Source organism: Notamacropus eugenii, chromosome 1 (genome assembly GCF_028372415.1).
Source record: "Notamacropus eugenii isolate mMacEug1 chromosome 1, mMacEug1.pri_v2, whole genome shotgun sequence".
In the NCBI taxonomy this organism is placed as follows: Eukaryota; Metazoa; Chordata; class Mammalia; order Diprotodontia; family Macropodidae; genus Notamacropus; species Notamacropus eugenii.
Window position 1 is genome coordinate 63,222,128 of NC_092872.1, and position 22,307 is coordinate 63,244,434.

Here is a 22,307-nt window from a genome sequence, read left to right on the forward strand (position 1 = left end):
TCTAGACCTAGTTATTACTTCATAATTCAGTTTGATTCAACAAATACTTATTTTTTCCCAAATTTATTAATTTATTTGTTTTCGATTTTCAAAAATCACTTTCATAAGTTCCAAATTTTCTCCCTCCCTCCCCAAGATGGTACGCAATCTTATATGGACTCTACACATACATTCCTATTAAACACACTTTCACATTAGTCATATTTCATAGAAGAATTAAACTAAATGGGAGAAACCATGAGAAAAACAAAACAATACATAAGAAAAGAGAAAATAGTCTGCTCCATAGTTCTTTCTCTGGATGTGGATGGCATTTTGCATCATGAGTCTTTTGGAAATGTTTTAGATCCTTGCATTGCTGTTAAGGGCTAAGTCTGTCAGAAAGAGTTCTTACATACTGTGACTGTTACTGTGTATAATGTTCTCCTGGTTCTGTTCAAGTAAGTCTTTCTGGGTTTTTCTGAAGTCACCTGTTCATCATTTCACACAGTAGTATTCCATTACATTCATATACCACAATTTGTTCAGCCATTCCTCAATTGATGGGCATTCCCTCGATTTCCAGTTTTTGATCACCACAAAAAGAGCTGCTATAAATATTTTTGTACATGTGGGTCCTTTTCCCATTTTTTATGATCTCTTTGGGAGAAGGGATATTGCTGGGTCAAAGGGTATGCACATTTTTATAGCCCTTTGGGTATAGTTCCAAATTGCTCTCCAGCATAGTTGGATCAGCTCACAACTCCACCAACAATGAATTAGCGTTCTAACTCTCCCAGATCTTCTCCAACATTTGTCATTTTCCCATTTGGTCATGTTAGCCAATCTGATAGATGTGATGTGGTACCTCAGAGTTGTTTTGATTTGCATCTCTCATCTCATCTCTAATCAATAGTGACTAAGAGTATTTTTTCATATGACTATAGATAGCTTTAATTTTTTTTCTCTGAAAACTTCCTGTTCATGTCCTTTGACCATTTATCAATTGGGGAATGGCTCAACGAATACTTATTAAGTCTGTATTGTGCTAGGCACAGGGTTCAGTTGTTCAGTCATTTTTTCAGTCATGTCCAACTCTTCAGATCCCATTTGGGGTTTTCTTGGCGTGGTTTGTCATTTCCTTCTCCAGTTCATTTTATAGATGAGGAAACTGAAGCAAACAAGGTTAAATAACATGCACAAGGTCACATGGCTAGTAAGTGTCTGAGGCCAGATTTGAACTCAGGAAGATGAGTCTTCCTGACTCCAAGCCCAGCTCTCTCTGCGCTGCACCACCTAGTTCCCCCAGGCACAGGGTATATAAAGATAAAAATGAAACAGTTTGCCTTCAGTGGGCTTTTATTGTGCTTTTTCATGTACAGTAATTTTGCCTTCCTAACTAGATTGTTAGTTGCTCGGGATGGAGAGTAAATACTGTGCCTTATATTTCTTTGTGGTCTCCACAGTTCCCAGTGCAGTGTACACTGTGAACACGTGGGGTTGAGGGTGCCAGAGAGGTTTGTGGTGAACACAAGTTGGCTATAGCATATTTCCAACATGTAAGAATTAGATGAAGTGATATTATTGAGGAAATGAAAGACAGAAAAGGAGCAGGGAAGTAGTACATAGCGAAAGTGAGGGAGAAACAACTAGACAGGTGGAGTGTTGTGGTCTAGCAGAAAGAATCCTGTGTTTGGAGTAAGAGGATCTGGTTTCAAACCCCAGCTCTGCCACCTACTTCCTGTGTATCGTCAGACAATTTACTTAACCATTCTGGGCCTAACTTTCCTGCTTTGTATAATGAGGGAATGAGACTAGATGACCTCGAATGTCTCTTCTAGCTTGAAATCTATGGTCTTGCGGTATTTATGAAATCTAAAATAACCTGAAGGAAGTCCTCAAAAACAGAGAGGAACAAAGGGGGAACATGGACAAGAAGCACGTCATGAGAAAGCCTGAATGGTTTGCAGTCTGCACCAATAGAAGGAATGCTCACATCAAAGGATCCTTCAGATCCATTGTAGTATTACAGCTTAATTTGCAATATTAAACCTATCCAAGAAGTGTCTCCAGTTTATAAAATTGGAGATAGCAACACCTGTATTTCCTCCGACACCTCACAGAGTTGTGATGAGAACATTGAGACCATACATGCAACGCACCGTATAAATGTTAGCAAGTATTATGATGCAGTGCATATCACAGACCTTAGGTATGTGAACTAACAAATGTATAGTTCAAAGTTCACCTTTCACACTATACAGAAGGCGAACGATTCCTTCTATACGTCTCCAAAATTCTTTGCTTGCAAATTGCTGCCTTTCGTCTAGAAATTTATAATAATGATGATCTCAGGTATCTCAACTCATGTGAGGAATAGAAAGAAAATTTCTGGGGGACAGGCAGAGGAGGCTGGCTGTGGAGTGGTGGCAGTGACTTTTCCCTGTATTGTGCATGGATGGGTAGTGGCCACTTGTCTGTGTACCAGAAATTGATACTGACTACTGTTCTCTATGTGTGGCAGCTGCTATTTTACAGTGGCCAGTATTGTCTTTCTGGGCTACAGGATTTCTCCTAAATCCTAAGTGGGGATGTGAATTATAGCAATTATGAAGGTAATTGGGGGATCATCCATCATATTGCTCCCCTTTAAATAAGAACAAAGGGTTTTATAGAGAAGATGGAAGTTTAGGACGTTGAAGAAGGAGATTATATATCATAACTGGAATGAGAGTCCTAGCAATAGGAAAGTGGAGGGGTGGGAATGTGTAAAAAAAAGTACAAAATTGTGCATAATAGAACTGGATAATAGTGTCTACTTTGTTTTGATTTGACAGAGAAGAAAGTAGGGAACCAGGCAGGGAAGACTGGTCTGGAAGCTGGGGCTGGGGGAGGGGGAGAGAGAAGTTAGAAGAGAGAGAGAGAAAGAGAGAGAGAGAGAGAGAGAGAGAGAGAGAAAGAGAGATGATGATGTGGTAAAAAAATTGGGCTAAGATAGTTTGCCCAAATTAAGAGAATAGTGGGCCGGGAGAATGGGCCTAAAGGATAAGAAGGATGAATCTGTGGGGAAGGATAATCACAGAAAAGGCCAAAGTCATCTGGAAGAGACACAATCAGAGTCTTCACTAAAACTTTAGCCAGGGGTGGGGAGCCTGCAGCCTCCAGGCCACATGTGGCCTTTTAGGTCCTTGGGTACGGCCTTTTGACTGAGTCCAGGTTTTACAGAACAAATCCTTTTAATAAGGGGATTTGTTCTGTGAACTTTGAATTCAAAGGGCTGCACTTGAGGACCTAGAGAGCCTCATGTATCCTCAAGGTCACAGATTTCCCATCTCTGCTTTAAGCAGTGAGTCAGAGTACAGGACTTGGAATCAGGAAGACCTAAGTTCAGCATCTCCCTCAGATATTTACTAGCTGTGTGACCGCAGGCAAGTTATTCAAGCTCTCCGTGCTTCCATCTGCTCACGTGTACCGTGAGAGGATTAGGCTCAGTGGCTTCCAAGGTCTCTTCTACCTCTAAATCTGTAATCCTATGATGGAACAGCAGAGGTGATCATAAACTGTCACTCAAGAAGCAATCTTTGATAAGAGGGGAGAAGAGTTCTGAAGTTTCAGTAGTGCTAATGTGGTTTTTTCTCAAACATCTTCCACAGAAAGACATCCAAAAGTGTATGAAGCACCTAGCTCTGAAGAAGAAACAAGAAGCTGGCAACATCAACAAAGTAAATAAGGCTGCCAGTGATCTTGAGGTAAGAGGAAACCCTTTTTTACTGACTGTTGTACAGATGTTTCAAGGCAGCAACCACAGGGCTTATCTTAAAGAAAGATCTTCTAGTCTAGGCTAGAAATATGGTTCCGTTTAGGCATCAGTTTGTCTAAAACAGATCTGGTGCTAATGGTTGCCACCAAGGAGAAAAAACAATATTGTCAAAAATTCAATGTTGTCAACCATTCCACCCCTGTTCAAATGTATGTTTGCATAGAATCTTATCTCCTTGAAGCTCACCAGATGGAAGTCAGGAAGCATAAGTAAATAACATATGGAAACATATCCACCATGGTGGAAACTTGTATTACCATGGTGCAGTGATAATTAATGTTCATAATGAGGACCTGATGTACGTACTACAAGACCTTCATGTGTCTTATGAATTCCTAAATACTTAATTGTATCCTGTATCTTGGATATACTTAGTTATATATTTTATTATATCAAAAGAGAAGCTGCATGGATGGAGACCTAGCCTGGGAGCCAGGAAGATCCTGATTCAGGTCCTACCCCTAACATACACTGGTGTGATCTTGGGTAAATTACTTAAACCCTCATTGCATTAGGCATTTCTTTATGAGAAACTAGCAGAGAAGATGCCAGCCGGAATTGGTAAAGGGACTTTCCTCACCCAGGAGTTTCCCATACTACATAAATCACTGATCTAGTCTCTGTTCATATCTTGATCTTTAGAAAATTTTGCAATCTGTGGTATGTCATGGACCAGTATAAGAAGCTTTGGCAGAAGGAAGGCAGGGGATTGGGGATAACATTCCAAGAAGAGAGGCAACATGGTGATTCCTTTTAGCTGTGATATATGGTACTGAAGGAGCCGAGTAGGAAATAAAAATGGAAAAGTAATTAGAATCATTGTGAAAGTTCATAAGGTAGAGGGCAGGAATAATGGAGTCAGGAAAAGCAGTGATCCAAACCTGTCTTCTGTACGTACTAGCTGCCCAATAGGCAGGTTGCCTAGCGCCTATCCCAGAGTGTTCTTATGAGGCTCAAATTAGGTGTATAAAGTACATTGTGAACATTAGAGAATGATATAAATGTCAAGCATGTTTATTATTCAAAAGGGCTTTCAATGCCTGTTTAAGGAATTTTAATTTTATCTGGTAGACAGTAAGAAACTATTGAAAGGCAGCTAGGTAGTTCAGTATATAGAGAGCACTAGGTTTGGAATCATGAAGACTCATCTTCCTGAGTTCAAATCCTACCTCAGACACTTCCTAGCTGCATGACCCTGGGCAGGGACTTAACCCTGTTTGCCTCAGTTGTCTTCATCTGTAAAATGAGCTGGAGGAGGAAATGGCAAACCTTTGCCATTAGTATCTTTGCCATGAAAACCCAAAAATGAGGTCTTGAAGAGTCAGACATGATTGAAATGACTCAACAGCAGCTGTTGAAGATCTTTAATGAGGAAGTGACATCAGCTGACATTTCCATAGGGAGATATATATGTAAATATATAGATATATATACACGTGTGTGTGTTAGAGAGAAAGAAAGAGAGAGAGAGAGATAGTAAATGAGTGGGCCGGTGGGTCTGAACCTGTGATTGCATTGGTCTAGTGATTTCCAACCTGTTTTTACTAATGCAAGATACTCTAGACCTGAGGTTTCTCATTGTAAAATGAGGGGATTAGACTGGATGGCCTCTGAGGTTCTTTCTGACTCCAGATCTGTGATTCCTGATCTCCAAAGTTCTTTCCAGGTCTAACAATTTGTGAGCGTCTAAGATAACATTTGACTTGGAAGAAGAAAATGAAATTCTAAGCATTCACAAATGAAGTATTTCTCATATATACATCAAAATAAATAGGCTATTACAATATAGGCTGGGTGAGAGGTGAGAAGGGCCTAGATCAGGCCTTTGGCAAGGCATGAGAGAGATGCAAAAGATAGAAAGGGATTTATGATGCCTAATTTTGGGGAGAGGGGAGTTGAAGAAAAGGAAAGAATGAAAGATGACTCAGATTTCAAACCTAGTGAATTAGAAAGATGCTACAGGAATATGGGTGAGGAGGGGCAAGTTTTTAAAATTACTACTGTTTTTCTTTTTATATTACCTAAATTTTCCCTTGTGTCTTTCCCACTCACCCCTCCCAGAGAGCCATTCCATACAATAATTTTTAAAAAAAGAAAACAAAAAAAAAACAATTAACAAACTGATCAATGAGTCAGAGACAAAGAGAACCACAGCTGACCAATGCAGACAGGGTAGAGACTCTCACACATAATAGATTTGGACTCAGTTCACCAGTGAGAAAGCCCGTACTTCTCTAAGGCCTCTCTAGAAACTGGTCTGAAAAAAGGAGAAAAAAATATGAATCCAGGAGAGGAGGAATGGGAGGGAATGAGAGAAGAAAAACATGTAACCTCAGAGATGACAGCTGATAGAGAGAATTATGGAAACTAAAAAACAGAGAGAGAAATTACTTGATTAAAGCTTTGTGGACATAAAGGAGTTTCTGAACAACCCCAAGCCCCTGAGCAAGGCTTTCTAGAGAGAAAAGAAGTTCCTGAACAATGCAAAAATTTTTTTTTCCAATTTTTATTTTCACTTCCAAATTCTCTTTTTCCCTCCACCCCATCCCCCAGCCACTGAGAAGGCAAGAAGTATGATTCCCATTATACACACAAAGTCATGAAAAGCACATTTTCACATTAGCCATATTGAAAAAAAAGAAAAAAATCAAAAAAATATGATTCAGTCTGTACTTAGAGTTCATCAGTTCCCTCTGTGTAGGTGGAGAACATTTTTCATTATTAGTCCTGTGGAATTATCATGGATCATTGTTCTGAACAGAGTAGATAAGTCTTTCCCAGTTGATTATCACTATAATATCGCAATTACTGTGTACAATGTTCTCCCCATTCTGTTCACTTCACTTTGCATCAGCTCATATAAATCTTCCCAGGTTTTTCAGAAACCATCCCTTTTGTCATTTTTTTTTTCTGCACAATAGTATTCCATCACAATCACATACCACAACTTGTTCAGCTATTCCCCAGTTGATGGGCATCCCCTCATTTCCAATTCTTTATCAATATAAAAAGAGCTGCCAAAACTATTTTTGCCCATATGAGTCCTTTTCTTTGATCTCTTTGGGATACAGACCTAATAGCAGTGTTGCTGGGCCAAAGGGTTTATAGTCTTTTGGGCATAGATCCAAGTTGTTCTTCACAATGTTTGTATCTGTTCACAACAATGCAGAATTCTTGAACCAAGGCTCAGGTGTGAAAGAGGAGAAATTCAAGGATGTTGCCAAATTTCTGGACCAAATGGAGGAGCTCTAGAACAAAGAGGAAAGAGCAATGACAAACAGACCCATGATATGGAGGAGAAAATCTACCCTTTACTAATATCGTGAGTTAAGTAGACTTCGCAGGTCTAAGTGATAAGGGGTCAGTTCTGTGCCTCTCCCTTTACCCTCAGTGCTTTTTCCATTTTGAGAGAAGTGTCCTCAACCTTAGTACACTACTATAAGTCTATGGGAACATACGGATCCTTGGGAAAAAAAGAGTTCCAACTGGAGAAGGAAATCAGGTTGTTTTAATTATTCACAGATTTATTTGTATGTATTTTATGTTTTAGATAGATAGATATCATATATAAATAGATATCTATACAGATATGTAACTATACATCCAGTTACATACAGCTATAGATATATAACTATACATCCACTTAAATAAAGCCCATCCTTCACATGAATTATTGTCAGATGCTGCACTTCTATAAAAGATAGGGACCCTATAATCTTTTCTCTAGAGATCTAGAAACAAAGTATATTCTAATGTTTCCTGGGTGAGAGCAAAATAAGCCAAATTCTGATGTTTGTAAAGGAGACCCCAGGTGTGGGGCACAAATCAAATAGAATGTTTTGTGAAGGCTCCAGGAGTTTAATCCAATCCATATAAGCCCAGTGCTTGAGAAGTGAGCTATAGATTACAATAACAGATTAAGAGCAGGAAGGAACTTGAAGTCATAACCTTCTGATTTTACAGATGAGGAAATTGAAGTCCAGAAAGGATAAGTAATTTGCCCAAGCTTACATCGGTTGTAAATGGCAGAGATGGATCACATTTAGGTGCTCTGATTCCAAATCCAATACTTTTTCCACCACACTACACTACTCTCATCGCAAGGTTCAAGAAACATTTGTGGGTGGGATTTTGAGTCAATAACTGAGAGAACATGAATCGTATTACAACCACTAGAGTTGAATAGAAGTCTCAGTTTTCAAAAGGAAATGAAGGTCAGTTCCACAGATCATTGAGCTTGATGTCAATTCTTGGTAAAGTTCTGTAATCAAGTGGATAGTTTGTAAACTCTTATAAACAGTGACCCCCTAGAAGCCAGCTCTCCTTTTACCTCCATTGATAGATGTTACTCATCAGGCAAGTGATGGAAGGCAGGACCATATGGTCAGCATACTACGTGGTAGCTTAAAAAGGTGACTAGAGCTGCCCAAGCTGTAAAAAGGATCAAGTCAAAGGCTATTGAAATCAGTGTGTGTGTGTGTGTGTGTGTGTGTGTGTGTGTGTGTGTGTGTGTGTGTTCATGTTCGTCCTTCGTTGCCGAAGAAGACCATGCCATCTGGGAAATAATGACATGACTTGCACTTGACTTTGTTTTGAGTGAGTGAGGGCTGTGCAGGTCACCAGCCTCACTTCTCCTCTGGCCTTTTGAACCTGCTCTGCTTATCTCCTTGTTAACTATGACAGAATTAGCTCCTGGCCTTGCTACTTTGTGAATAAACTTTCTCCTCGCCTCTGCCAGAGTTTCTCTGACCTTTGGATTGTTTCTGTGGCCTTAAGGCTCCAGGGCTTGATAAGTCTCCTGCTTTCATTGTCCCACAGCAAGAACAGATTGTAGACTTAACTAAGCCCTGGTGGAGGGTAACTCGGGTAACTGGCCAGCCCCATAACCATTCCTGACATGAAGGGGGGATAGCAGGGACAGGATACAAGCATGGATTCATAAAGAATAATGAGTACCAAACTTTCAAGGGTTTTTTTTGATGAAGTACTACCAATCAATGAAATGACTTAGATGTGCTTTTACATGGATTTTCTTTTAAAGGAATTTGATAGTCTATTATAATATCGTTATGGAAAAGCCAGAGAAGTGTGGGCTGTATGAGCTTATAGCTGGGTGGATTCATAGCTTGTAGAATGGCTATATGCAAAGGATATTGATTAATGAATTAATTTAAACCTCTACAAAAGTTTTTAACAATGACTTTAAGACTGTGGCCTCTACTCTGTTCTCTTTAACATTTCTATTAGTAACTGAGATAAATAATAATCAGAAGTGATATGCATAAATTTGTCTACTACTAATCATTCAATGGAAAAAGCACTGACTCCAGAGGCCTACATTCAGATCCCACCTCTGATACTTATTATTGACTATGGACAGAGAACTGGCTTTAAGGCCAGAAGTACCTGGGCTCAAGTCCGACTTTTGACATGTATTGTCTCTGTGACCCAAAAGAGCTATCCAAGCTCTCAGTGTTCAAGGCAACTCTCTAAGATTAGAGGTTTTTCTCTCCTGGGGGTTCCCCCAAACCAGTGGAATCACAGAATCAGTCCCTTGCCCTATATCATGATATGCCTGTCCAGTGTATGATGAAATGAAACTAGAAGACTGAAATGATAGATGACAGGTAGGGTCCAAAAAGATATGCACAAAATAGAATGTTGAACTGAATTCTAAATCTGATCCTTTCATGAATCTATGATCTCATAGTTGTGGATGCTTCCTCACTAATGCCAATAATAATCCAACCATATCATCTTATCCTATGTGATTCTTGTTCATGTCTTTCTCTTTTTAAACTTTTTATTCAACTTGACCTTAAATACAACACGAGAAAAGAGAAAAAAAAAAGGAACATTTCCAAGCACACAGAGGAATATAGGAGAGGATTCAATAGGGCAAGGGACTAGGCTATACAACAATTAGCTTGGTTTTGATGACCTCCTTTTCATGGTGTGTATGGGAGGGAATGTCTACTTACTGTTTGTGAATTGGAAGATAGATTTCTATCAGAGAGGACTTCTTTCTTTGTAAGAATCACCAACAATTGAATCTCTTCCACTAGCGAGCCCTCTTCCCTAGGAATGGATCTGGGCAATCCCAAGGCAAACGAGTACAGATGTTAAAACTTTTTTCTATTATTCATTCATTCATGTATTCATTTATTCAATAAGAATTTTTTGAGTCATAGCACCAAAGTTGATGCTGAAGAGATGTACACAAGAAATGAAAAAAATACAGTCCTTATCTTCTAGAAAGTTCATAGTCTAGTTAGAGAAAGAAGACAAGCCATTCATCTATTCATTTGACAAACACATATTAAGTACTTAGTATGCACTATGCATCATGGTAACTACTGATAAGAGCTAGGGACATGGAGAAGGACAGGGTGGGTATAGAGGAGGAAACAATACAAAGGTGAATAAGAGGTACTTCCTGATTTCAGTAAACTTGCAATTAAGTGGGATAAGCTTATGCAATTAAACATAATGCATATTAGAGCATAAGAAGTTCTTAAAGGCAACAGAAAATGCTCCAGAGGTTAAATAATGTGAAAAGGTTAAATAATGCTACAGAGTAATAGGGGCTAAAGAGACTAATTTTCCCAGCATAAACAAGTAATGGTAGATCACATTTAGGACAGCTAAGAGACATGTGGTTGACATATAAATAAGTTGCATAATAAATAAGTCAATAAGTCAATGATGACTTAGATGTAAGAAAAAATGTAAAGAATCTCATCCAAGAGATATATGACCAACGTAGGTTAACATCATCTTGTGAGAGCTATGGTCAATAGATGGAGAGCCTGTGTACTTTAGGCTTTTATATACGTAATGTCTAAAAAAAGAATCAGAGGGAGCCTCCCTACTCACCCACTTTTTACATTGATGAGGTCATCCTTTGTGGAAGAATTTTGGAAGGATGTGAGCCAGCAAAATGGCAGCATGTCTTAGTGAATAGAAAACTTATCTCAGAGTCAGAAAGACCTGGATTCAAGTCTTACCTCTGAACCTGGACAAGCCACTTTATTTCTCACTGTTGCTCATAGGCAACTCTAAAACTAAATTGCAGAACAGCTGCCAATCTGCATTAGGTACAGAGAAGATCCTTCCAGGGAGTTCCCTACACCAGTGGAATTACAGACATAAACTAAAAGAACCAGTGAAAGAAACAGAGAAGGCATGGTCTGAGAGGCTTCAGAGGAGCAAAGGGAATACAGAAGCCAAGGGAATGAAAAGTATGGGTGTAAAGGGGATAGGTAGAAGGTCAGATGCTGCAAGAAAATTAAGAAGGGTAAATCTAAGAAAAAGCCAAAGGATTTTATAATAAAGAGCTCATCGCTGAATTGTGAGGGAGCAGTTTTAACAAAGGGAAGCCAGATTGCAAGGGTTGAAAAAGTAAGAAGGAGCTAAGCTACAGAGACACCAGCTGTAGGTTACTTTTTAAAGCTATTTGGCAATGAGAGAGGCTATAGTTAGCTCAGTGGATAAGATGCATTAATGAAGTTGTTCTTAGAAATAAGAAGAATTTGTAGTAGCACTTTTATTATAGCAAAGAACTAGGGAAAAAATGTGTACCCATCAAATAAGGAATGGCTGGGCAAATTAGCAATACATGGTTATAATGGAATACTGTTGTACTGTAAGATGACCAAAGAGACAGAGTTAGAGAAACTTGGGAAGGTTAGTGTGAACTAATGTATAGTTAAATGAGTAGAAACAGTAGGACAATTTATTCAGTTATTATAATATTGTATAGGAAAACAACTTTGAAAATCTTAAGAACATACAACAGAGACCTGCTAGAGCTCTCCCCCAAAACCCCTCAATAAACCTCTAAAAAGTGACTCTAAACAAATTGTAGAGCAGCAAAAGTCACAAAATGACAGACTGAAGCAAATTTCCACCCAAGACAATCTGGAAGTTTGATGGGAAGGGTCTGTTGTACCAGGCTGGGACTTCTCAACACACAGACCCTAAAGATAGGTTCAAAGGCCAGTGGGAAGGGTCTGTCACCTGACTGAGAGAGGAGCATGGTCCAGCCCCAGACCAGCCTCTATCCTAGCCCCAGGGCAGCAGCAGCCACTCCTGAAGCAGAGGCTGCTTCTGGAGCCCTCCACTTAACAAAACTCAAAAGTTAAGTAATTGGCTGGAAAAATGAGCAAATGGGTGGGGGAGGGGAGAGGAAGAAACAGACTATAGATTCTTACTTTCTTGGTGAGGAGGTACTTTCTTACATCACTGGTGATGAGGAATATCAAAACATACATCCAGAAGAAGACAATAAAGCCAAAGCTCCTACATCCAAAGCCTCTAAGAAAAAAATATGAATTGGTCTCAGTCCATGGAAGAGCTCAAAAAGGATTTTGGAAATCAGTTCAAAGAAGTAGAAGGAAAATTGGGAAGAGAAATGAGAGTGAGGAAAGAAAATCATGAAAACAAGTCAACAGCTTCCTAAAGGAAAACCAAAAAAATGCTGAAGAAAATAACACCTTTAAAATTAGACTAATCCAAATGGCAAAAGAGGTCCAAAAAGCCAATGAGGAGAATTCTTTAAAAAGCAGAATGACCCAAATGGAAAAAGAGGTCCAAAGCTCACTGAGGAAAAGAATTCTTTAAAAATGAGAATGGAGGAGGTTGAGGGGGTGGAGCCAAGATGGCAGAGTAAAGGACACACCTCTAGAAGGTCTCTCACCACAGCCCACAAAATACCTGTAGAAAATGACTCTAAGCAAATTCTAGAGCAGCAGAAGCCACAAAACGACAGAGTGAAAGAGATTTCCAGCCCAAGGCAGCCAGGAAGGCTGACAGGAAACATCTACTGCACTGGGTGTGGAGCAGAGGACAGCCCAGCCTTGGCTGCTCTGTGGCAGGGATAGCACTGAAACAACCTTCAAGGCACCACCAGAGCAGCTCAGATTCCCAGATTCTCAGTTCCCAGATTCCTCAACCCATAAATGCCAAAGGCAACTTCAAAGGTCAGTAAGAAAGCTCTTTTACCTGGGTAAGAAGGGAGCAAGGGGGAGCGGGAAGCAACAAAACGAGTATTAGAAAAAGAGAGAGAGAGACCCCTGGTGCGCGGGAACCTCAAACAGTAGATAGCTGACCATGGAGTCGGGAAGACCTGGGTTTGTCTCATCTCTGAATAAATACTGACTTAAGAGACTGAGCAAAAGACTAAACCTCTCAGTGCTCCAGGCAACTCTATGATGCCACCTTGGTCCAGCGAAGAAACTTGTGTTCAGTGTTTCCTTGTCAATTAATCCACTCCTTAAAATAAGCCACTTTGCATTCTCATCTGCCTGAATCAAAATAGCTTCCTACTTCTCACCTGTCTACAATTCACTACTGAACAGTCAAAGTGAGAACTACTTCCTCACATGTAATCCAAGTAATTTTCCTCCCCACAAAAGGGTAGAAACAAAAATGCAAAAATAACCCTAAAATGGTGATTGTAGATTTATGCTAGAGTTGCATTTTGATAAATATACTGTTTGACATATATCCACGCACACACATACATATACAAATATATACATGTATACATACATGTGTGTGGATGTGTGTATATACACATATACATATATACACATACACACATACATACATACACACACATCATGCTACTTTAAAGATAAATCTCCTGGAGGTTAAAGACTAGCTGTCTTCTCTATTTGGTCCTTAACATATTATGTGTGCCCAATAAGTTTTGATAACATTTGACTATGATATACCGGATGCCAAATTCAGAAGATATCCCTGAGAGTTGTAGTAGAAACAGTCACGGATTTTGAGTAAAAATACTTGGATTTAAATCCTGGCTCTGCAATTGACTGCCTGTGTGACTTCGGGCCTCAGTTTCTTCATCTATAAAATGAGAAGGTTGGACTATATGACCTCTTATTTCCAGGTGTAAATCTCACAATGCGGTCCAGATGAAAATATGAATTAACATGAATTATAGAACAGAACCATGTTAAAGTAATGAGATGCAACTTTTACTGATTGCAATGTAATATATTAACTTGGGGTTCTGGGAAATGGAATGATTATGCAATCACTACCTGATGTCTCAGTGTAACAGAAAATCAACAAAATACAACTGATCAAGGACGTGATAAGTCAATTTTTAAGCTTTCTTTTTTAAAAAATTCTTCTTCAAGTCATTGTGCTTGTATTTTTGTGATGAATATTGGTTAGGAAAAATGACAAGTGGCAAAAGAATGTCTTCCCCATTAGTGCCTGGCACAAAGTAATCATTTAATAAATACTTGTCAATTGAAAAAAAAAAAAGAAGGGAGCAAGGTCCTCCTACCCTAGCCCCAGCCCCAGGCAGTGGCCACTTCCATTGTTGGAGCCTTGGCCTAAAGACCCTGGGGGAATTAAGCTGCTGATCTGGATCTCAGCCCTGAGTGGCAGCTCTGGGGTGAGGAGGAATGCTGGCTGGCATGGTGGAGTTGGTGAAGGCTCTGGAGAGAGAATTCTACTGGCAGATCCTGGGAAGAAAAGAGTGCTTGTAGTTGCTCTCAGATCAGAGTGCAGGTCAGGAGAGCAATAAACTCCTCTCCCTTGATTGTACCACCTTGGAGGAACTGAGAACTTACAGGTCCCCAGTGTATATCTTTCTCTTGACAAAGAACTCAAAAGTCAAGTAACTGGCTGGGAAAATGCCCAGAAAAGGGAAAAAGAATGACAATAGAAGTTTACTTTCTTGGTGAGCAGGTATTTTTTTCCCATCATTTCGAATGAGGAAGAACAATGCATACCATCAGAGGAAGACCTAAAAGTCAAGGCTTCTTCATCCAAAACCTCCAAAATAAATATGCCATGATCTCAGGCCATAGAAGAGCTTTAAAAGAATTTTGAAAATCAAGTAAGAGAGATGGAGGAAAAATTGGGAAGAGAAATGAGAGCAATGCAAAATAATCATGAAAAGTGAGTCAACTGCTTCCTAAAGGAAACCCAAAAAATGCTGAAGAAATTAACACCTTTAAAAATAGGTTAGCCCAAATGGCAAAAAAGACCCAAAAAGCCAGTGAGGAGAATGCTTTAAAAAGCATAATTAGCCAAATGGAAAAGAGGTTAAAAAGCTCACTGAAGAAAATAGTTCTTTAAAAATTAGAATGGAGCATATGGAAGCTAATGACTTTATGAGAAACCAAGAAATTACAAAACAAAAGCAAAAGAATGAAAAAATAGAAGACAATGTGAAACATCTCATTGGAAAAAACAGCTGACCTGGAAAATAGATCCACAAAAGACAATTTAAAAATTATGGAACTACCTGAAAGCCATGATCAAAATAAGAGCCTAGACATCATCTGTCATGAAATTATCAAGGAAAACTGCCCTGATATTTTGGAACCAGAGGGTAAAATAAATGTTCAAAGAATTCACCTATCACCTCCTGAAAGACATCCAAAAAGAAAAACTCTCAGGAATATTGTAGCCAAATTCCAGAGTTCCCAGGTCAAGGAGAAAATATTGCAAGCAGCCAGAAAGAAACAGTTCTGGTATTGTGGAAATACAATCAGGATAACACAATATCTAGCAGCTTCTACATTAAGGGACTGAAGGGCTTGGAATATGATATTCCAGAAGTCAAAAGAACTAGGATTAAAACCAAGAACCACCTACTCAGCAAAACTGAGTATAATACTTCAAGGGAAAAATGGTCATTCAATGAAATAGAGGACTTTCAAACATTCTTGATGAAAAGAGTAGAGCTGAATAAAAAATATGACTTTCAAACACAAGAATCAAGAGAAGCATGAAAAGGTAAACAGGAAAGAGAAATCATAAGGGACTTACTAAAGTTGAACTGTTTACATTCCTACATGGAAAGACAATATTTGTAACTCTTGAAACTTTTCTCATTATTTGACTAGTTGGAGGGATTGTACACACACACACACACACACACACACACACACGTGTGTGTGTATGTAGACAGAGGGCAGAGAGTGAGTTGAATAGGAAGGGATGATATTTAAAAAAATAAAATTAAGGGATGAGAGAGGAATATAATGGGAGGAGAAAGGGAGAAATGAGAGAGGGCAAATTATCTCTCATAAAAAAGGCAAGAAAAAGCTTTTTCAATGGAGGGGAAAAGGGAGAAGTGAAAGGGAAAAAAATGAAGCTTACTCTTGTTACATTTGACTTAAGGAAGGAATAACATGCACACTCAATTTGGTATGAAAATCTATCTTACACTGCAGGAAAATAGGGGAGAAGGGCATAAGTGGAGTGTGGGGAGATGATAGAAGGGAGGGCAAATGAGAGGAGGGGGTGATTAGAAGTAAACATTTTTGAGGGGGGATAAGGTCAAAAGAGAGAATAGAATAAATGGGGGGCAGGATAGAATGGGGGGAAATATAGCTAGTCTTTCACAACTTGACTACTATGGAAGTCTTTAGCAAAACTAAACATATATAGCCTATATTGAATTGTTTGCCTTCTCAGTGGGGATGGGTGGGGAGGGAGAGAGAGAAGTTGGAACTCTAAGTTTTAGGAATGAATGTTGAGAATTGTTTTTGCATGTAACTGGGAAATAAGAAATACACGTAATGGGGTATAGAAATCTGTCTTGCCCTACAAAAAAAGAGAGAAGATGAGGATAAGGGAAGGGAGGGTGCAATAGAAGGGAGGGTAGATTGGGGGAAGGGGTAATCAGAATGCATGGTGTTTTGGGGTATGAAAGGGGAAAGATGGGGAGAAAATTTGAAACTCAAAATCTTGTGGAAATGAAGGTTGAAAACTAAAAATAAATAAATAAATTGGAAAAAAGGAAAAATTAGAATGGAGCAAAATAGAAGCTAATGACCTTATGAGAAATCAAGAAATTATAAAGCAAAACCAAAAGAATGAAAAAATAGCAGACAATGTGAAGTATCTCATTGGAAAAACAACTGACCTGGAAATGGATCCAGGAGAAATAATTTAAAAATATTTGGACTACCTGAAAGCCATGATAAAATAAAAAGCCTCGACATCATCTTTCAAGAAATTATCAAGAAAAGCTGCCCTGATTTTCTAGAACCAGAGGGTAAAATAGAAATGGAAAAATTGCCTCCAGAAAGAGATCTCAAAAGGAAAATTCCTAGGAATATTTTAGCCAAATTCCAGAGTTCCCAGGTCAAAGAGAAAATATTATAAGCAGCCAGAAAGAAATGATTCAAGTATTGTGGAAATACAATCAGGATACCAGGATTTAACGGCTTCTACACTAAGGGATCAAAGGGCTTGGAATATGATATTCCAGAAGTCAGTGGAGATATGATTAAAACCAAGAATCACCTACCCAGCAAAACTGACTATAATACTTCAGGGGGAAAATGAAACTTCAGTGAAACAGAGGACTTCCAAGCATTCTTGTTGAAAAGCCCAAAGCTGAATAGAAAATGTGACTTTCAAATATAACAATCAAGAGAAGAATGAAAAGATTAACAGGAAAGAGAAATCCTAAGGAACTTACTATAGTTGAACTATCTATATTCCTGCATGGAAAGATGATATTTGTAACTCATGAGACCTTTCTCAGTATTAGGTTAGTTGAAGGGATTGTGTATATATGTATGTATATAAATATATGTATATATATAAATATATGTATATTTGTATGTGTATGTATATCTATGCATATATATATACATATACATATATATGAGAGAGAGCATGCACAGGATAAGCTGAATATGAAGGGATTGTGTCTAAAAAAGAAAATTAAGTGTTGAAAGAAATGAACTGGGAAAAAGAGAAAGAGAGAGGTAGAATGTAGTAAATCATCTCACATAAAAGAGACAAGAAAGAGTTTTTACAATGGAGGGGAAGAAGGGGAAGGTGAGAAGAAATAAGTAGACCTTTCTTTCATCGGATTTGGCTTCAGGAGGGAATAAAATACACACTCAATTGGGTATGGTAGTTTATCTTACCCTATAGGAAAGCATGGGGGTAAGGGGATAAGGAGGGGGGATAATAGAAGGGAAGGGGGTAATCAGAAACAAATGCTTTGGTAGAGGAACAAGTCAAAGAAGATAACTGAATAAATAGAAGGTGGGACAGAATAGAGGAAAATATATTTAGTCTTTCACAACATCACTGTTGTCAAAATGTTTGGCATGATCACACATGTATAACATTTATCAAATTGCTTGCCTTCTCAATGGCTGGGGAGGGGGAAAGGAAGAGAATGTGAAACTCAAAGCTTTAGAAATGAACGTTAGAGGTTGTTTTTACATACAATGAGGAAATAAGATATATAAGCAATGTGATATAGAAATCTATCTGAACCTACAGGAAAATAGAAGGAAAGGGATGGGGGTGGTGATGATAGAAGGGAGGGCAGATTAGTGGAAAGGGCAAAAAGGCAATCAGGATACACACTGTCCAGGGGTGGAGGTATGGGGGAGATGGGGAGAAAATTTGAAATTCAAAATTTTGTGGAAGTGAATGTTGAAAACTGAAAATAAATTTATATCAAAAAAAAAAAAGAACACAAATTAATTCAGTGATCAATCACAAGTCCAGAAAACTGATGAGGAAACGTTTCCCAAATCTTGATAGAGAGGTGGTAGACATAGGGAGAGAATAACACTTACATTTTTAGACATGGCCAATGTGTGAATTCATTTTACTTTACTATATTTATTGTTACAAAGAAGGCCTTTCAGCTTTTTTGGTAGGGAGAGAGAGGGATGATTATGATGTTGAAAAATAATAGGAAAACTCTGAGGTCACTGGTGACAATTGAAAATGAACAGAAGAAAGCAGAAGTTCAAAGGGGACCTCAGAAAGCAGGACAGTATGAGTCCTACTGTGTTAACTTTACTATATGCTTTAAAAAGCTGTAAGAAATAGAGATACACCATTGTATATACAATCCTCTTCTCTGGTCTTTATATGTGGAAATGTTCATATTTGTGGATATTTGTGAAGTTCATAGTGTCCAAAGATATTCTAAGAGAACTGAGAAGATTTGAACACAGAGGGGCTAGAGGGGGAAAGAGTCACTAGAAAGGGAGAAATTGAGAATTCCTAAGAAATGCCCAAAAGAACAAAATCCTAGAGGAATGTGAAAGGGGATGGAATCATTAGAACAGGTGGAATAGTTATCCTTAAGCAGGAATAGAGACACTTTTTAACCCTAATACAGGAAGAAAGGAAGGAATACCTTGAGAAGTTTTGAGGTTTGAAGGTGGGATAGTTAGATTGTTCATAAAAGATGACTTTATTTTTCTCAGTAATAAACATAAGTGAAGTAATAAGCTATTGGTATAGGGAAGAGGAAGGGACTGAGTATTTGAAGAGAATTTAAAAGTTTAGGAAGAGTCACTGTGCAAAAGGAGATAGGAAATAATAGCTGTACTATAAAAGGATTGCTGAGAAGCAATGAGAATCCATGAGGAAAAAGGAAGCATAAATTTGGATGAAATTGGCTCGATTTGGGGATTGAGCAGTCCAGGAACAAGACTAGAAAAGTAGGCAGCAGACATGGAGGGATGGAAGGAAGGAAGGAAGGACGGAAGGAAGAAAGGAAGGAAGGAAGGACTTATTAAAGGTTTGCTATGTGCCACTGTGCTACATACTAAGGATAAAAATGCAAGCAAAAGAAAGATGGTCCCTTCTCTCAAGGGGAAGACAAGGAAGATGCAAAGAGAGGAGGAGAGGAAAAAGGAACCTGAACAGAACCAGAAGGGGGGAATAAAGAGTCTGCTGCTACTGTTGGTGTTGATGATGTACTTTAGTTCCTCATCTGTAAAATGGGCTGTAGAAGGAAGTGGCAAACCACTTCAGTATTTTTGCCAAGAACACCCCAAATGGGGTCACAAAGAGTCAGACACAAATGAAATGTCTAAACAACCACAATATGCCAGGCACTGTGCTAAGAACTAAGGACACAAATACAAAGAAAAAGAAAAAATAGTCCCTGCCTTCAAGGAGGTTATATTCTAATGGGGGAAGACCATGCACTAAAGAGAGAAAGGGGAAGAAAAGGTTACCTGAAAAGGACCAGAAGAGGGGGAGTAAAGGCGAGTCTGGGCACCTCCACAAAACAGAGGTTGCTGGAGGCACTCACCAGTGGGAGAAGGGAAGGAAGGTGTTATAGAGTGGGATGCTCCATGTTTAAAAGTTCACAGGGATAGCTGAATCTTCCAGGGTGAAGAGGCCCCAGGCACTGGGGGAAGTTCTAACATAAGACAGCATGGTTTAGAAGTCCAGGAGCCAGAAATGAGACTGGGAAGAGGAAGGTCGGAAATACTACCTTGAAAGTTGGTACAACAAGAATAGCAGGACACTGAGAGTGAGGAATTCAAGCGGGTGATTATAGATCAGTTTTCTGGGTGGTCTGGGCCCTCACTGATGAAATTTTTTCCCTTGAGAAGGGAATCTCTACCACCCTTCTGACCATAGGGGTTGCTTTGCCACCTGTTAAGAAGGGAATTTATGGAAAGCAGTATGGCAGAAACTAGGTATAAACCAACATCTTACACTGTATACCAAGATAAAGTCAAAATGGGTACATGATGTAGATGTAAATGGTTGAAACCACATACAGATTAGGAGAGCAAAAAATAGTTTACCTGTCAGATCTATGGAGAAGGGAAGAATTTATGACCAAGCAGGAGATAAAGAGCATTACGAGATGTAAAATGGATAATTTTGATTATATCAAATTGAAAAGGGTTTTGCACAAGCATAACCAACACAACCAAAATTAAAAGAAAAAAAGCTGGGGAACAATTTTATAGCAGTTGTCACTAATAAAGACCTCATTTCTCAAACATATAGAGAACTGAGACAGATTTTATAAGAGTAGAAGTCATTCTTTAATCAACAAATGGTCAAAGGATACAAACAGGCATAAGAAAAAAATACTCTGAATCACTATTGATTAGAGAAATGCAGATTAAAACAACTTTGAGGTACCACCTCACACCTATCAGATTGGCTGATGTGACAGAAAAGGAAAATGATTAATGTTGGAGGAGCTGTGGGAAAATTGCTACATTAATGCATTGTTGGTGGAGTTGTGTACCGATCCAAATATTCTGGAGATCAATTTGGAACTATGCTCAAAGGGCTATAAATTATGTATACTCTGATCTAGCAACACAATTACTAGATCTGTATCCTAAAGAGACTTTTAGAAAAAAAAGGAAAAATGACAAAAAAATATTTTGTACAAAAATATTTATAGCAACTTTTTTGTGGTGGCAAAAAATTGGAAACTGAGAGAATGTCCATCAGTAGGGGAACAGTTGAACAAGTTGTGGTATGTGTAATGGAACACTATTGTACTACAAGAAATGATAAGCAGGTTAACTTCAGAAAAACTGCAGAGTTCCGCAAACAAAGCAAAGTAAGCAGAACCAGGAAAACACGTACACAGTACCAGCAGTATTGTACAATGATCAACTGTGAATGACTTAGCTCTTCTCAGTAATACAATGATCCAGTACAATCCCAAAAGACTCATGATGAAAAAATGCTATCCACATCCAGGGAAAGAACTGATGGAGTCCAAATGCAGATCAAAGCATATTATTTTCACTTTATTTTTTCATGAGTTTTTTTTTGGTCTGTGTCTTTCACAATATGACTAATACGGAAATACATTTTGCATGATTGCATATGTATAACCTATATGAAAATGCTTACTGTCTGAGGGACAGGGGAGAGGAGGAAGGTAAGGAGAGAATTTGGACCTCAAAAATTTTTTTAAATGAATGTTAAAAAGTGTTTTTACTTGTAATTGGGAAAAGTGTTATTTTTTTTTTAAAGAAAAGAACTTGATGGCTCAGGGACTGTTTCTTATTCTTCAGGTTTCAGAGGAGTATTTACCATCCTGCTCAACTCTCCACCCTTCCCTCATCCCCACCCCAATACACACATATATTCATTTCTACCCCTTGTCCTGGCATAATGCTAGTCAGCCATGTTTGCATATGACACACTCATAAATTGAGGAATGGATGATCAGTTGGAAATTTTTAAAAATCATTTTGTTTTTAGGAACATTCTGAGGCTATCAAAATCTGGCTAACAGGAAAATTTACTGAACTGCGGTTATTACTTGATGAAGAGGAAACGGCGGCAAAGAAATTCATTGATAGAAACACCCAGCAGGCATTTAGAACATATGATGAGCAAGTGGAATTGTGTCAAGAACGAATTAACAGCATAGACAACCTTTCCAGGAAGATCCAAAGAATACACCAACAGCAAGATCCTGTTCAGTTGCTACAGGTAACAAGCAATTTCTGACACTTAAGTCATCAACCACTAGTCTCCGTTCATGGTGATTAGTGTCTATGTTTTTGTGGCATTTGAACCACTTTATGAGCCATAACTTCTTTGGTTTTTTCTGTTCATTTCATGTGTTGGTGCATGTAAGTTCAATTGTAGATTCTGCTCCACAGTGAGAAAATGAGGTTGCTTGGGATACAGAATAAGACTTCATATACAATGGATAGGGAAGCTTAGATGGTCCACACATCGTAAAAAA

At 38.6% G+C, this 22,307-nt stretch overlaps 1 protein-coding gene and 1 long non-coding RNA gene across 2 annotated transcripts in view; one reads left to right on the forward strand and one right to left on the reverse strand.

The window, feature by feature from the left end:
* The window catches only part of TRIM14 (tripartite motif containing 14), a 42,197-nt gene that overhangs the window by 2,137 nt on the left and 17,753 nt on the right, over window positions 1–22,307 (forward strand). Inside the window, exons 2-3 of the mRNA XM_072604305.1 lie at window positions 3,633–3,728; window positions 21,815–22,048. Of these exons, the coding sequence (XP_072460406.1) occupies window positions 3,633–3,728; window positions 21,815–22,048 (330 nt within the window). The remainder of the gene's footprint in view (window positions 1–3,632; window positions 3,729–21,814; window positions 22,049–22,307) is intronic.
* The window catches only part of LOC140501090 (uncharacterized), a 29,222-nt gene continuing 13,214 nt past the window's right edge, over window positions 6,300–22,307 (reverse strand). Inside the window, exons 2-3 of the long non-coding RNA XR_011966065.1 lie at window positions 9,781–9,889; window positions 6,300–7,047 (exon numbers count right to left, since the gene is read on the reverse strand). This is a non-coding gene — a long non-coding RNA (uncharacterized lncRNA). The remainder of the gene's footprint in view (window positions 7,048–9,780; window positions 9,890–22,307) is intronic.